The sequence below is a fragment of the Stegodyphus dumicola genome, chromosome 11 (genome assembly GCF_044657685.1).
Source record: "Stegodyphus dumicola isolate Sdum_Otavi_A_Nest chromosome 11, ASM4465768v1".
Taxonomy (NCBI): domain Eukaryota; kingdom Metazoa; phylum Arthropoda; class Arachnida; order Araneae; family Eresidae; genus Stegodyphus; species Stegodyphus dumicola.
The window spans coordinates 106,613,781-106,631,483 of NC_140778.1; the positions used below are offsets into that span (position 1 = coordinate 106,613,781).

At 32.6% G+C, this 17,703-nt stretch overlaps 1 protein-coding gene across 4 annotated transcripts in view; it reads left to right on the forward strand.

Annotated features, from left to right (window-relative positions):
- LOC118190409 (macrophage mannose receptor 1-like) overlaps nucleotides 1–17,703 on the forward strand; it is a 157,105-nt gene that overhangs the window by 107,541 nt on the left and 31,861 nt on the right. For all 4 annotated transcript variants that reach the window (XM_035361106.2, XM_035361108.2, XM_035361107.2 and 1 more), the window contains exons 16-18: nucleotides 1,544–1,695; nucleotides 9,765–9,864; nucleotides 13,234–13,481. In XM_035361106.2, the coding sequence (XP_035216997.1) occupies nucleotides 1,544–1,695; nucleotides 9,765–9,864; nucleotides 13,234–13,481 (500 nt within the window). The remainder of the gene's footprint in view (nucleotides 1–1,543; nucleotides 1,696–9,764; nucleotides 9,865–13,233; nucleotides 13,482–17,703) is intronic.

Genomic DNA, 17,703 nt, shown 5'->3' on the forward strand with positions numbered 1-17,703 from the left:
ACAAGTTCCGTGTAAAAGGAAATTACTAGCTTTAAGTTACCTCTTAGGGAAACATACTAATTTAATTCAGTATTTGGTAATACTGAATAACAGTTGTTTTAAGGAATAAAAAGGATGTTGCTCAAATTTTTATTCTTAAGTTGCATGTTAATATTAACTAGTACTACACTGTTTGGCAAACTTAAGCGATAATGCAAGAAATAAAATTTAATTATTATTATTTAAAAATGGTTAATCTAATTTATACAAAAGCATTATTTAACATGAAATACTACGTTTGTTAGTTAATTAATCTTAAAATATGGAAAAGTCAAATTCTCACATTTCGACATTTTGGAATTAAAAGAGCGCGCTGAAATACGACAGCCCAAGCAAATTTCAATGACAACATCCATTTCAACCTCTCTCGAAACTATTTGAACGATGTTTTCCTGACATCTGTACGTACAGAGAGGTTAAATAAATGTTTTACCAAAAAAGGATTGCAAAAGGGATTTAAAATATATTCAGAAGAGATTCTTTTTGACGTCTGTACGTGTATGTACGTACAAACGTATGTATATATCTCGAACGAATAACTCAAGTACATGTAGTAGCGCCCCTCCCTTTTACGTTGCTTTAGGCTGTACCAATCATATATATATATATATATATATATATATACATATACTCCCACTCTGTTACCTGGCTCGGTGAGATTGGTTGTTTATTCTTATATGTTGATAAATTGTGCATTTTTTGCTTTAAAAGGTGATTGAATTATGTAGCTGTTATCTTTCGGTGAAGGCATTTATGCCTTTTGTTAATCTGCATGCCGTAGTTGTAGAATTATTAACAATTTATAAGTTTAAAGGGCAAGTTAAGCATAACGAACCGCCATTTTTTAAAATTTTAAACTCAATAGAATAGTGACTTCAGTCAGTTTTCCCACTTTTAAAGTCTTTTGCAGAGTGGGATTAAAAGTAAACTTTCTCTTTTGTGCACCGAAAAATCTGTCTTGTCACCCGCTAGCCATATTGCTTATTTTTGTGTAGAAATTGTAATTTTAATTGTAAAATTTATTTTTTAGCTGTTTTAACTGTATTGGTGTTTTACGTTTTCTTGTTTTTTAAAATTTTTAATGTGGATGTTTTGAGATTTTACGTATTTTTGTTTTGTCGCGAAGTGAGAATTGAATTAATGGAACGAAAAATACACCTCTCATAGAATTGAAAGAAATAAGTTGAAATGAAGTGCAGCAAAAAATGTGTGTAATTTAATAGGCCATACGAGGAAGTCATAAGGTGTCCACATCAGAATTTATTTTACAAGTATAAAAATTTATATTTCGCATATTTTAACAAATTGCTCCGCTTGATTACATTTTTGATGGCCTGAAATATTTATATTTCTTTAATTCTTTTGTTAGAGTGGAATTATGAGTCTAAGACTCACTATTCAAGATATGATTGGTCATGCCATTTTTTTGAAGCATATAAATGATTTTATTACTTCTTTTGTTATAATGCTTCTTAATATTGCTAAATATTGATTTTTCTTGCAGCATTTCTAGCCTTTTTGTTGCAAGGACTCAAGACAGATGCTTGGATTGGATTACATGATACAATTGAATCCGGGAGCTACTACTGGATGGATAATTCTGAGTTGAGATATACAAACTGGGCTCCTGGAGAGCCTTCTTTCTTTGTGCTGGAGGTGAATGGAATTTTTATGTTTTCAAAGTCGCAGTCATATAAATAATAGTGAACCCATTTCTGATTTTAGGCGGCATAAGTACCCGGAAAAAAAAAAAAAAAAAAAAAAAAAAAAAAAACTGTAACTAAAAATAATTTTGAATTTCAATATATCTATAAAACCAAAATATATAAGAGTGCTTAAAACTCTAAAATATCATATAAATATATCACGTATCTTTCTTAAATAAAAATAATATTTGATGCTGCCATATCATAAATTTAACCTTTATCGTTGAATAAAATTAAAACTGAACTGAAATTTTAAAAGATGAGATTTGTGTTTCTATATTCTTTTTGCACGAAAAATGATATAAACTATAGAATATGTAAATATTGTAAGCAAAACATACTTTTTGAAAGCTAAATTACTCTTCTTAACCCTTTCACGGGCGGTGGTTTCGCCTTGAAACCGCATTTTCAACATTTTTTTAAATTTAGAAAATTTGGTTTTATTTTCTCAAAACAGCTGCTAAAATTAAATTACTTCTTAAAGCTGATAACAGATGGCAGTACCAAACCTTTCTGGGCATCCATTAATTGATACGAATCATTCAGAAATAGCTTGTTTTACACACTACTCTTTTTGACCCAAAAACAAAAAAACCCCAAATTTTTTATTTTTCCACAATATATTTTATAAGCAGGCATCAATGAGTAAAGAAATGTCCTTGGTTCACAAAAAAAGTAATGGAACCCTTTTAATTTTGAATGTTTTCATTGCGGTTTCAGTATGAAACCACCGCCCCTCTGAGACATCGAAGAAAGGATCAGATGACGCAGTCGCGAGATTTTTTGCAGTTGTGTTTATTGCTTTCGGATCACTGCTGTAAACAGTTGCTCCATATCTTCATTTCAGTGGCTTCAAAGATGACGATTTATGGGGCTTTTGAGAGAGAGAAAACATTTTTTATTTTTTACAGAGACACAGAGCACAGTGAAAAACACCCACAGTTGCGTTTTTATTCTGCTTCTCTTAGCAGCCGCTTTTCTAATGCTTCTAGTTCATAGTGCAATAATTGTATGCATCTAAATTAATTTTATTTTTACATATAATTTTCTTAGTTTTTAACATAATTTAAAAAAATATTTCATAGTTTTATGTAAGTAATTTGTTAGTTACTTTATGTCTCATATTTTTGTTTCCTGTTTTAAATTTTTATTTATAATTAAAAATGCGTGTTTATGCAAATATTACTTACTTCATTAGTTGTTCAGTAATTTACTGGTATAATCTGCAATTTGGGTTACGTTCAGATACTTTCCAGCAAAGTAAAGATAAATAAGCAAATGTTTAGTCTTAAATGCTCTAGACGGGCGCTGGTTTCAAGGCGAAACCGGTCCCCTTTCCATAAAGGGGGACGAAAAAAATTTTTTTAAACTCATTTATTTTGTGTATAGGACCATTGCATGTCATTATGCTTACTTTTTCATAACTTTTAAAAAATCATAACATTGCGCCCCTGAAAGGGACGTACCTTCATTCGAACACAGCGAAAATATTTCTAATGAAATTACTCACATACATAACAAATTACGCTTCGAATGGAAATATTTGGATGAATGTGATATATTTTAACTTCTTCAACTATAATATTAAGCTAAATTACTTCACGTAATTTAGCGTAATTCATTTACGTAAATACCGACTGCAACTGCGGTGCTATGATAAAATTTCCTCCATAAGGCAGAGTTCTCTTATTCTTTTTATACTCCGTATAACCCTTATTCATATAGTAATTGATTGGTTATTAAGATACAATAACAGGCCCAGCAAATATTAATTTAGAAATCAAACAACACACACACACCCAAAAAAAAAAAAAAAAAAAAGGAAACACAGAAGTCTACTGTTGCCCAGCATTGTTGGTCGGAAAATCACACTTTCAATTTTTCTGCAGCCAAAATTATTCAAAAAACATCTTCCATTGGTAAATTAGATTTTCTGGAGGCATTTCGCATTAAAATAATTTCTATTTTTAGTTAACGACTTTAATTCCAATTTATCTTTGCCTTCAGCCTTTAAGGAAATTATGTTTTAGTTCTCGTTTCATCAACAGATGGCGCCAGTACCTTGATTCTTGTCTAGTCTTTCTTATCTTATCTAATCGCTATATCTTATCTCGTTCATTTGCGATTTTGTTGTTTGACTGATTGCTGATTTTTTGTTGTTTGACTTCTAAATTAATTATTGGTTGTTGTTCAAATCTCTCCGGTTTTAGTTCAGCAACACTGAATGATGATTACACCAAAGCTCACCAGTTGACCCAGTACTCAAGGACTCAAAAGACATATTTTGAAATTTTTTAAGTCGATCCTAAGTTGGGGTGCCCTGCGATAAGGAATTAATTGCATTCGATTATGACAAATCAAACTAGAGCCATTCTGTTTTAAAAGAGGACTGGCTCATATTCATATTACACATGGGAAAACACAAAAAACGCTCATGGAGCTAACCCGTATCATTAGTCTGAATCCGGGGATAACTTAAAGTGTTTACCTCTCGGTTGCTGGTAGGCCGCCTACTATAAGTGAAGTTGATTTGAAATCAAGGATACCACCATCTGTCTAAAGCCCCATTCACATGCAACGCTCCTTCGCACAGCTGCCGTTAGCAGGAGGAGAAAAAGGAGACATGAAAGAGTTTCGTCTTTAGGACCGTTCAGAAGATCACCCTCTTCCTTCCCTTTGCACCTAAGCCTCTGTGAACAATCATGTCTCCGAATTGGCAGATTTCTAATACTGTTTACACATTTTTAACGTTGTTTAATGTTGTTAATTTTGTAATCTGTACTTTCGCAACTGGTACCTGAACTTTCGTAATGGTTCCTGAAAAATATATGCTTTTTAATTATTATTATTATTATTTTATAAGCTGTTATTTAGTTCACTCTTGGTGCTTGTCGCTATGCTTAAAAGATGATCAGGGATTTTTAAACTGCTCCCCGATAAGATATAGAACTCAAACTTTGTACTTACACTGCTTGTGGATGTGATGTCACGCTTTTGATTTTTAGAGGATTAGATTTTTTTCAAATTTAAAGCTGAAACGATTTTTTGAAATATTAACAAATAAACTGAGAATCTCAGAATATTATAGTTTGCACCACAACACACTGTGGAGGACAAAAAATAATTAAATGAAATTTTTAGCGTAATATTTTTTAAAAATATTTTGGAGAATTTTTGAAAATCGTTCATATTTTTAGACTTTTTGACGCCCATTAATTTTAAAATTTCATATCTAAAAATATATCGGTTACAAACTTCCGACATTTTCAAAGCTTATAAAACAAACTTTTCGCATTTAAAAAAAATGATAAAGGAAATTAATTGCATGATTCTTTTACTTTTTTGAAAGATATGCAGTGAAGCAGAATGGGAAATATTGGTTCTTCTTGGGCATCAATTAGAAACATCGGTTTCAAAGTAATAATCTCATTATACCAAACTATTTTTATGACATTATTTATGCTCTATAATTTGTTATTGTTGCCAGTTGTTAGTTCAGCGGGAGATTGGAGATATTTCTGAGTTAATTTTCTCTTAAGATGCGTTTTGCATTCCGTTGTGTTTAACGTTCTTATTAGATTGAAGCATAACTACTGATTATACTTAGTGATATTCTAAACACTTGTACGAGTATTTCTGTAGAACATCCAGAACTTTGAAATGTTTCTGTTGATAAAATAAATTTAATTAAGCTATCATCGGATTTGAGTGCAATGACAATCATTTACGAAATATTATCAATCTTTTACAAACCGGTACGCACGCAACAATATTATAATTAATTAATGTATTAAAATTGTTTTGAACATGTTTTACAAAACAAAAACAGGTAAAGAAAAATTCTGCTTGCGTTTTATGAGTTTTTGCAATTTTTCTGGCCACATAAGGTTTTGAAAAAAGGTTTGTAATTTTATTTAATTTATATTTACCAACTGAATAAATAGCACTAGGTTTGGTGCGTAGTGAAATTCAGTAATAAAATTTTAAAGAAACTTGAAATGATTTAATGTCTATTTAGACAGTTTGTATTCTTTAAACTGCAAATGCAAACTGAGAAACCTTTTGCATTTTTTTCAATAAATCCTTTTACTTAAAGTCCTAAAACATATACAGGTATGGACTAAATTTTTTATTATATTTATTGATTATTTAAAATTATATACTGTATAGAAACAAGGATGGGTTTTGCAAAATGCTGAAAGGAAAAGTTATTTGAAATGAAAATGTGACTGAGATCATATTTGTTTTAAAGATTTTAGATAAAAGTGTATTTTTATTTTTTCTCTGAAACAAATTCATTAATTGCAAAATTATTCCTTGAAGTTATTAAGAACTAATAAATACAATAAAAAGACTGGGGGGGGGAGACATTGAAAATTGTAGGAGAAGAAAAACATTTTAATTGTAAAATTTTTCTTCAAAAATTTAAATTAAAAAAATTACTAGTAAAAACTTTTTTTTCAGCTTAAAATTATTTTGTCTCACAAAATCATTTAATAATATTTATAAAAAGTAGATGAAAATGCTTATTTTTTTTTTTTAAATAATCATTCAAATGGTTACCGAGTCCCTTGTCGCGTTGAAGCCCATATGACCTTGTCTTTAGTTTTAATTTGAACGATATTTCTGGAATTATGAGATAACCTTGTCTGTATTTTTCTATAATTTCCGTATCTTGTACAGTTCTATCTAATTTTTGGGGGGTAGCATCCCCAGACATCTATCAGCGCGATTGTTTCCCTGACAGTCCAGCGAGCAGTAACTAAAATTAAGTGAACCGCGCAGTATAGTACGGGAAATGTCCCCATTTGCCCTGCTCCCGAGAGGTAAGGAGCATTCAACCAAATTCTACCTCCAATTCGGCGAGGCAGTTAATGCTTGTCCCATGTGAACGGGACACGTTGGAAGAACCGGTTTTCGCTACCGGTCGAATCTGCTCTTGTGAACGGGGCTATAATGATAAAAACCGAATAAAACAAACAGCCTTAAAGAAAACGGTGAATGAGACTTAACGTATCAAATAAAGACAAAACGCTTTCGACAATAGCAATTACATATCGTTTTGGATCGCAACTACAGTAAAGACGGGAATGCAATGAGGGTGACATCATTGTAGCTAACGGTAAATTCTTGAAAATTTTTTAATTTAGCCCTTTGTTTAAACTTAAAGTCGAAGAACGTAGTACAGTTACAATTGCAGAATGTGTTTCTGTTTTAATTGATCACTTACTATGTTCGATTCGTTGTTTTATTTGATGCAGTCAGTATTATGATAAAGAGAACTTATTAAAAATTGGTGAAAGAATAAATTTTTTTAACAGCGTTAGTGGCAACATTAGCCATCAGAAAGAATGTTATTTTGTTGTCTGGACTACCGTTAGCAGTTTGTCTTTAGGGTTTGTAGTAATCCTCTGAGTGAAGCCTTTTACTTCCTTGTAAAAATTAAAGAAAGTTTTGTAATCGCAAAAAATTTTGGGCATTATATTTCAACAGAAACATACATTTTGATTGATCCTGAATCCATTTGAACGATTTTTTTGCGAACGTCTGTACGTTCGGACAGAATAAATGATTATTTTTACAAAATGCATTGTAAACTATATTTAAAATGGATTCAAATGGGAATTTTTCCATGGTGTCTGTACGTGCGTATATACTATGTATGTATATATCTCGCATAACTCAAAAACGATTAGCTGCAGAACGTTGAAATTTTGTATATGCGATTGCTATAACATCTAGTTGCACCTTTGCTTTTCTACTGTGTATATATATATATATACAGGGTGATTCTAAATTACTACTACAAATTAAGAGGGGTGATAGTACTCATCCAGATGAGCAATAATTACCATAGAACATAGGGTCGCATTCCACTTCGAGAGGCAGAAAAGAAGAATATTAGAATTCCAATCTGAAGTTAACAACAGTGTTGGGAGAGCGAATGAACGAGATCAAATGTTGCCCAATCAGTTTAGTGACAAACTCACAGAGAGTGCACAAAACGAATAAAACCGAAAACTTGGCGTTCGAGTGTTAATTAGAGCTGAGACTTTGATGGCAAACACTGAAATGCACATATTGGGTTGGCAAGGTCTCAATCTCGCAAATGATCTCAACAAGTTAATTATCTAAATTCTAAATTGTAAGGGGAAAATTATCTAAATTATTAAGGGAAAATTATCTATTGGGGGGGGAACTACCTTAATATCAAGTATAAAGGTAGCAGTTGTTTTTCTCTTAGCCATCGTCTATCCTGTCTTCCTGGACTTAACTCTGCTGCGCTCATTCTACTTGAAGCGCCCTTCTGTGGGACACGAAGTTCTGACAGCCGGAACGCAGCATGAGCTTTTCATGCTAATCTCGGCATGCAGCGGACATTGACATTAGTTGATAATATTCAGCCCTTGATTACATAATTAACTTATTTGCGCTCCCAACACTGCTGTAAGTTCAGATTGGAATTCGAATATTTTTCTTTTCTGCATCTCAGAGTGGAATGCGACCCTACGTTCCATGGTAATTAATTATTGCTCATCTGGCTGTGTACAATCACCCCTCTTAATTTGTAAAAGTAATTTAGAATCACCCTATATATATATATATATATATATATATATATAGATGAAGTAACACTGAAGTGATAAAGTAGCACTAAAGTTGATTGAATTACTGTTCTGTTATGTTACTTTTTCTTTTAATTTCTTTAAGGAATTTTTTTTAGATTTAAAAGTTTTGGTTTTTACATTTATTAAATTCTTGTTACATTTATTAGATTATTTGAAATTTTTAGTTATTAATTTCAAAATTTTCGTCTTTGGGAAACATTAGTTATAAAGTTCTTACTTTATGTCTTATATATATATATATACTATATATATAATATGATTATCCCCACCCCTCACTCGGCTATAAAAGTTTTTACTCGATCTTTGTTTTTTACAATTGTTAGTCGCAGTTATATACCTCCAATCACAAAAGTGTTTTGATTGACGAAAATATTCATGCTTCCAGTTCAAAAAATGTCCAATTTTGTTTTTAAAAGGGTAATTTTCGACAAATAACAAAATATAGGTTCTTTCACTTATATTTCAAAATGTTTTATACTTACTATGAAAAAATAAAATTATAAGAAATTTGACTCCCTTACGATAAAAATCGACCAGGATATTTAATTTCAAAATCTGCAATTTTTGATGTCATTTTCGACTTGCTTTTGATTTTTCCCGTTAAATCCTATGTGATATATCTGACTTCGAATCTAAAATTTCTGAAGAACACAAAGCCTTGTCTAAAACGTAAAGGTTTATTTAACTGGAACTTCAAAAATGATGAAAAACTTAACATCATAAACGAAAGCTTAACATCTTAGGTGGAAACATTCAAAAATGCTTTAAACTGGCAGCTATTCCGGCACGGTAAAGAACACTTTCTTTTAAAAGACGAAATCCATCTGTGACTTTATCTCCATTCGCTGGATTCAGACTTCAGCTCCTACGTGTTTTGGACTTAAACGGCCGGACTGAAACTGGAAAAGGACCGGATCAGGACTAGAACCGGAACAAGACGGAAACCGGAACAGGACGGGAGCCGGAACAGGACGGGGATCGGAACAAGACGGGAACCGGAACAGGACGGGAACCGGAACAAGACGGGAACCGGAACAGGACGGGAACCGGAACAATCATTCCCTGGCTTCTCCCCCGGGCAGGTCTACTCTGGCTCGAACTGAAAATGAACTGCGCCGCTACCAAGGAAAGCACCTCATTTTATTGACGGCGGTTACCGTTACTACAGGCGATAATGCAAATATTTAACATTGATGTATCGATTAATTAAGTAAAAATAATTCTAGGAAGTAAGTATAAATGAAGTGCAGCAAAAAATTTGTACAATTTAATAAGCTGTACAAGGAAGTCATACAGTGTCCAGATCAGATTTTTTTTGTGTAGGAGATGAATAATTATTTTATTTTTGATTATTAAATGTTTTATCTTATATGAATACAACCTTTTACAGGAAGACTGTGTCAAAATGGCATACAGCGAGAAAGAGAGTGGAGTATGGAGAGATGATTACTGTAGTCGGAAGCTAGCTTTTTTTTGCCAGACCGGAAAAGGTACTAAATACGTTATTATCAAAATTAAAATAACTTAAATATAGTAATACTATCTGAGCTGTGTTAGGAAAAATCTTCTAGAGTTTGTTTTGATAAACACGAAAAATCTTACATCAGGCCTACTGAAAAATTATACAAAAGTGGATTTGTGAGAGTCATGTTAACAAGCATGAGATACTGAAATAAATGTAATTTAATACAGCGTTTAAAATTTTCTTTAAATAAATGGACATTAGATATTGATAATTTATACATGGTGCAGATTTTTAAATTCAGAATTTTGCATTGAAATTTAATTTAATTTAATTTAATAATGATGTTTTAAAGCAGTTGTGGACCAGGGATGAGTTTCAAGAGCAGAGAAACTGGTAATTTGCAACTTCAGCGAGAACATAAGGAAACCTAGCAAACTCTGTGGTGCAACGTTTAAATCTGAAATCTTTCAGATAATTCTTCCTCTCTTTTATTATTATTATCATTATTATAATCATCATCAATTTTAGTATATTTACCTTATTAAGCTGTGATGAAAATACGGTCAGGAAAATTACTATCAGAGCAATGATGAAATTAAAAAATATTACGAAATTTTCTTTTTATTTAATACTGACAAAATAAGAATTTTATTTAATAATAACGGATTTATTTCTTTAAATTCAACAGCAAATAAGCTGACGTGCTTTTCAGAGAAATTCTATCTAGAATAACGACATAACATCATATACTTCGTTGCTGTATGAGTGCCTTTTTACACATTTAATGCTGACTTTTCTTTTTGTAATTCAACATTCTGGCGGGCAACGCTGACAAGAGTCGTAATACAGTTGATATTCTATGTTTCACATAGAAATATTTTTTTTTCTTCCGTGCCAAGATCGAGTATTAAGTAAATATTTCTTTACTTAGTAGCAACTACATATTTACTATATAATAACAACTATGCATTACAACTTTAATATAATTTCTATATTAAAGATATTTAATTTACAATTTATATTAGACTTACATATTGTTTTCCCCAAATCTCAAGAATACCAATTTGTAATATCTTTCGGATTATAAGTGATATGAGTAAACAGGCTCCTAAGTTGCCTTTTTCTGATTTCAATTCTTCTCAGTCGATGGCAACCAACGAACGTTTCTTCAATTTTAATGCACTGTTGTGTTCAACTGCTGAAGAAGGACCGTGTAAAATTCCTGTCGAAATATTTCCATATTTTTGAATCAACATTAACACAAATTCTTACTTTTAATTTAATCACTTTCTCAAAGTAATGAAATCAAAGGAAGAAAACTATTAACTGAAAAGTTTTTAATAGAGAATGCTTTTATAATATATCTTTTATACAGAATATAGACACTCGCTGTTGTCAGATAAAATATCACGCACTCGGCCCCGATTCTTGAAAACAGCTTTGATTTGTTTGCTAAAAATCGAGCTATTACCCATAGAAACCTGACTAGTTTCTGTGAAGTTGTTTTACAATTTGCATATACAGTGTACTATAGATTTTGCGGGCTATTGCTGGGAAGGCAGATCGCGGATAACTGAAAAACGCAGACAATCCAAATTATCAATTTTAATGCATATTGCGTGTGGGTATTTCTTTAAAAATCAGTAATTTTGATTTGTTTTTGCCTTTAGCCTTCGAAGTCTAATAGAGTATCTGTTCTAATTCAGAAGTCAAACAACAAAAATCAGCGTTATATTTTCAAAATTTTCACAGGACTAGTTTTGATGGTTTTACCGAACCACCATCTTCAGCTGCAAAACCGCAAATGAACAAAATAGGAAATAATGATTAGATAAGATAAGAAAGCCTGGACAAGAATAAGCAAGTGGCGCCATCTGTTGGTGAAACCAGAACTAAAACATAATTTCTTTAAAGGCCGAAGGCAAAGATGGATTGGAATTAGGATCGTTAACTAGTATCTGTTGTTGCTGTTGTGACTTATCTCACTTATCTGATAGTAACATCAGGACAAGCCCACGAATGTTGTCGTGACAAGGAGAGCAAGAATGGGCTTATCGTTGGCAATAGCCTTGAGCACCATATAGGGAGCAGTACGACTGCACTCAGCTCCACTCCAATTTTGATGAAGAGCACCCTGGGGGATGGGTTCGAGGGCCTCCCACCCCTCTTCCCCTACCATCAACCTGTCGAGAGGACTTTCGGCTCGCTATATATTTACAGTGCCCCATGCTGCAAAGACGCTATACATTTACAAACATCCATGCTTCTCCGGGATTAGACCCCGGGACCTACGGTACCGCAGTAGGCTCACCTAAACACTCTTCCACCTGGGCAGCAACAGAGTTTCTACAGAAGTCATTGCTATCTCGAGATTGATGTAATTGTCATTATCTACTTCGCTTGTATTTTTAGTAATTATCTCTACCACTTCTGTTCTTGTGACATTGAAACTATATCAGTATCTCTCAAGCACTAAAAGTCTGGCTTATCCGAATCGCCATCGAACCATTCCTCGATGTTCTCCAGAAGAATTTCCGAAGAATTTTAAACTATCAATATTGTGGCATATAACTTCTGTTATTGCCTCGACTTCTTCACAACTAAATAAATCAACTACTATATTTGGAAGAATCTTGCTCCATGATCGAAGTTGCGCATGCTTGTTTTCGTGCACTCTGGTGCATAACATTGAATGTGCGTCCGTGGGCACCGTCACGCAAAATAAGAATCTGCAAACCGGATAATCCACATCTGGATAATCGAGGCTATACTATATTTATATTGGTCTATGTATCGGCGGTGGGTACGAACCTACAGTTCATGGCCAGACGATGGAAGCACGATGCCTCCAGCAGCCAATAATGGAGTGTCTTCTAAAGCAGCGGTTCTTAACCTTTTGACTAACGCGTACCATCTAAACAAAAATTGAAAACCTTTAGCACCACCACTACTAAGTACTACTACCCGCTACCACTCTTGAACAAAGCTCAGATCGCATAAATTTACGAGCGTTAGAGAAAAAAACTCGATCAGGATGTTGGGGTTTTAATTTTTGAATTTAATAGTTAAAATACTTTACTTCTTTGCGTACCAGCTATTTTTCTCTTGCGTACCACCAGTGGTACGCGTACCAGTCGAGAACCCCTGCATTGTTTCTCAGCTTGAGGGATCCAACTTATACCTCTGCAATAAAATTAACAATCTATAGCGGGGACTTGCAAGAAATATTTTGGAAATGTACCATTATCTCATCACCACCTTCAGGTTATTGTAATATATTTGCATATTTGATTTACCTTTTGCTTTACTGAAATTTTTGGTTTGCCTTTATTACTTTTCACACTTCAAATAAATTGATATAGTATCATAGGTTTATTTATTTTTCAAAATGCAGAAAAAGACCTTCCGGAGCCCGCTTACAACAGAGGACTTGACTGCCTTTATCCTCAAGGTTGGTTAAAATTGGAGGGCTTCTGTTTCAAGATGTTTCCTGGTAATAACTTGAGTTGGATTGAAGCGGAAAATTCATGCCAAAGAGATGGAGGGCATCTCGTTTCTGTATCAGATTCTTCTGTACAAGCAGTTGTCTCATATTTATCTACTAGAGTGAACACTTCGTTTTGGATCGGACTCAAATATGAAGTAATATTTCCTTCTTTTAGGTATTTTGATTAATTTTTAAAAACTTCTAGTTCTTTGGAACTAGAACCAGGGGGGAAATGTCATACAGAACTGCTTCATATTAATACAGACTTTTTTCTTCATAAAACAATGCTTCTAAACTGGAGTAAGCATATAAATTTTAAAGAAGTATAAATTATTAAAATAAAATTAAATTAAAGGATCGAAGTATCTTAAGATAAAGTTAGTGAACCAGTTATAGTGGTTCTAAAAGTTTGACGAATGAACGACTAATCACATCAACGCAAATTACAGAAAGCAAACTGAAAGTACGAAACATACAGGTAAAATTAAATGAAATAAGACATAACGAATAACTAGAGTATTGTAAAAAGAGGGGAAATACATTTGGGGGCTCTGCAAAAAAGCTACAAAAAATTTCAATTCTATAAACGTACGAAAAATACAGGTAAGATAAAGTAAGAAAAATATAAGTAAGATAAAGTGAAATAAGACGTAACAAATAATTAGGGAAAAGAAGTCGAGAAAAGGGAAAGGGAAAAAGAAAAAAAGAGAAGAAAAATACACTAAAGAAAGGGAAAATACAGTCGAAACCTCTTCAAAAATGCTACAAAGAATTTCAGTTCGATAAAGATAAAGTACGAAAATACAGCTAAGATAAAGTACGAAAAATATAGGTACGATAAACTGAAATAAGACATAACAAATAATTAGGGTATTCTAAATAGACGGATAATACAGTCGAAGCATCTATAAAAAAGCTGCAAATAATTACAGTTCGATAAACGTAAGCATACATGTGACCCTAGCCTTCAAATTCAATACTGAAAAAAAATCTTAATTAAAATTAGAGCATGTGGCATGCATGCGAAATACCACCTGACACGTAAATCATATGAATCGAATTTTTAAATAATCACACAGCTTTAAGTAATTGAAACAATTTTAACCAGGCTTTAATCAACTCGAAAATCGGACATATTTATAAATTAATTCCAGCCAAGAAAGTTATTCTAGTTATAATATAATTGAAAAAAATCTTAAATATCTTTTTAGATTCTTAATTCAGTGGCAACCCAAACTGTAACACTTTGAAAATAAATCTCGGCTATATTAAAGATTCAAAGCTCTGAGCACTAGCTAGCTTTCTCTTTCTTGCAGTGATAAAATTAAATAATGTAGAAACATAGTTAAATGCTATGTTTTGAAATTAAAACTAACTAAATAAAATAAAATAAAATAAAAATGAAAAATCTCAAACGTCTAAAGGGGCGTTTTTTTTAACATTTTGTGTGTTACCTTTCTTTATTAAATATCATGTTCTTCGCACTTAAACCATAAGATCCAGTTCAACAGCAAAATATCGCAAAATAGTTTTAAAATAAGTATATTTTTAGAATTTCCCACAAAGACACTCACGCGTTGGAGATAAAAATGCTTTTTCTGCACAACGTTGCCATTGCTCGCTTTGAAATCCTTGAGTTTGTTAACCAAAAATTCGTTTAAAGTTTTACAAAATATAAAATCTATAATAAAAAAATTCCAAATTTCAAATTTGGTCTTTCACATGCCCATATTCGTTGGAGGATTACGTCATTCAAAATTCGGTGATTCTATGTACCGTTATTTTATCACAATGCGAAAAATATACATACAGTTATGCAGATTTTCATTATTTAATTTCTTCATATATAATGCAGGACTCTAAAATTTTGTGGAAACAGTTTGAAAAGTGAACCGACATTTATAAGGAGTCCGACGCAAAATGCCAAAACAAAAGCAATAATCCTCCAAGGACTGAAATTCATTTGGACTAAAAAAAAAAAAAAAAAAAAAAAAGCTTTTGAATTTCATATTACGTCGAAACCGACTTTTTTACTTCCTTGTACGAAGTAAAAAGGAAGTATTGTAATCGCGAAAAGTTTCAGGCAGCATATTTCAACGAAAATGTCTATTTTGACCGCTTTCGAATGCAATTTAACGATGTATTTGCGTGATATCCGTACGTAAGGACAGAATAAAAGACTCTTTTCCTCCAAAAAAATTATAACACTGCTTTAAAATTAATTCTGAAGAGAATTTTTCGTGGCGTCTGTACGAACGTTTGTACGTACGTACGTACTTACGTATCTCGCATAACTCAAAAACGAGTAGCCTCAGAACGTTGAAATTTTGTATATGGGACTGCTGTAACATGTAGATGTGCACCTTGTATTTTGGTTGCAATAGGTCGCACCAAACGTATATAAATATATTTATATATACTATATATCCACTCTTTACTCGGCTCAGTGATCTCAGTTTCTTTATTCTTATATGTTTGTAAATTGTACATTTTTGCTTTAAAAATGTTGTAAAATTATGTTGTTCTTATATTCCGGTTAAAGTTTTTATACCTTTTGTAAATCTGGAAGAATCAGAATTTGTACAATTATGAGCCATTTAAAAGCTGTTTAAGTGCGGTTAAGTTTTAAATAACATGGAGGACATATTTCTTTACATTTGAAACAGCAGAATGGTAGATTTGTTGCCAATCTAGAGAGACTAAGCTACGCAACAACAAAGATAACGCATTCATTTATTATCGCGAATTAAATCATGCTTAATTCTTTCTGGAATTTTGCCTTGTCGCGAAGTGAGAATTGAATTAATTGCATGAGAAATACTGAATCGTCTGTGAAAAACTGTTTCTTTTTGTTTGGTTTGCTTAATTTCTTTTATACATCGTTCTGGCCTTATTATAGTATTTGAACAGAACATGTGGCAACAATTAGATAATTCTTCAAATGATATAAATTTTGTGCATTCTGAGTTATAATATGAACTTCTTATCGTGGTTGTAAGGTAAACAGAAAAAGATTCAATCATTTAGAGAAGATAGAAAAACCACAAGAAATTCCCACTAAAGATGACTTCCCCGAATTTATTCAAGCTCTAGGCCAAACTAATCAAGAAACGCCTAAAACCCTTTACAGTGACAAAGTTAAGCGGAAAAACCCGCAGGAAAATTTAGCAGAAATCATTAACATTTTCAAAGATCAGAAAACCCTTTTTCTCATGAAATCAATAACCGCAATAGTTCAGAGAATTAAATCAGCTAAATCAAATATGCAGAAACTTTGCCTAGCTTTTCAAGCCATTGAGATGATTCTGAACTTCGCAGATAAAGATTAATTCGCAGCTTCTCTCAAGACAAGCATAGTCGAGCGGCAGAAATTCTCAAGTTGCAGATCCTCACATCGTGGAGGCACGTTTACTTCTCTTTTGGAGACTCTGCACTAGGTGCAAAAAGTACGTTCCATCTTACTGGATTCAACTCATCATTAAAGACACCCTACTTATAATATATTGGTAAAGGCCGCACTAGGCCGATTGCCTCTTAATTGTGTTATGACATAGACATAGACATAGTTATAATATGAACGAAATATTAAGTGAACCTAGCACCAGTGTGTTGCTATGCTGAAAAAATATAGTGAATTTTAAAGAATGCATTTATTCTATTGTGGTTTATGCGCTGTCGACGAAGTAGATTTAATTCAATCCAATACGTTTAAATGAAATGCAAGAAAAAATGAGTATAATTTAATATTCCGTACAAGGAAGTCATGTGGTGTACACATCAGATTTTTTTTCATTTACAAACACATGCACGTTTCAAGAGCATTTGGGCTAACGCCACATTGGGCTAAAAGCATTTAAAAATAACATATTGTTGCGTTATTTTTCTTCCTTTGCTCTCCAACAGAATTTATATAGCTTTTGGCTTGTGTTCGAGAACATTCTGGGCTAAACCAGTAAGATTTCATTCCAGAAGGTTCTCCATCCGTCCATGGCAATTTTGCTGCAAATGGGCGATTTCTCGCCAAATGTGGCAACCCATCCTTCCCTTGCCATTTTATGGCAACCCTAAACCTGCTTTGCGGGGAAGCTATTTTACCGCGGCTGGACATTACGTAACAATATCTTTAGAATTTCCGATAGACAGTCTCGGAAGCTGGAGATAAAAGTATTTTATTCTTCTCAGTTTTGCCACTTCTCGCTTTGAAATCGATGAGTTTTTAAAAATTTGTTAAATTTTTAAAAAATATGAAATACTTAAACAAATTCGAAATTTAAATTTCGGATTTCTACATGTCCATATTGGGTTGGAGTACTACGTTATTCAAAATTTGATGACTCTAGGTTCCGCTATTATTCATAATGCGAAAAACATGCATAC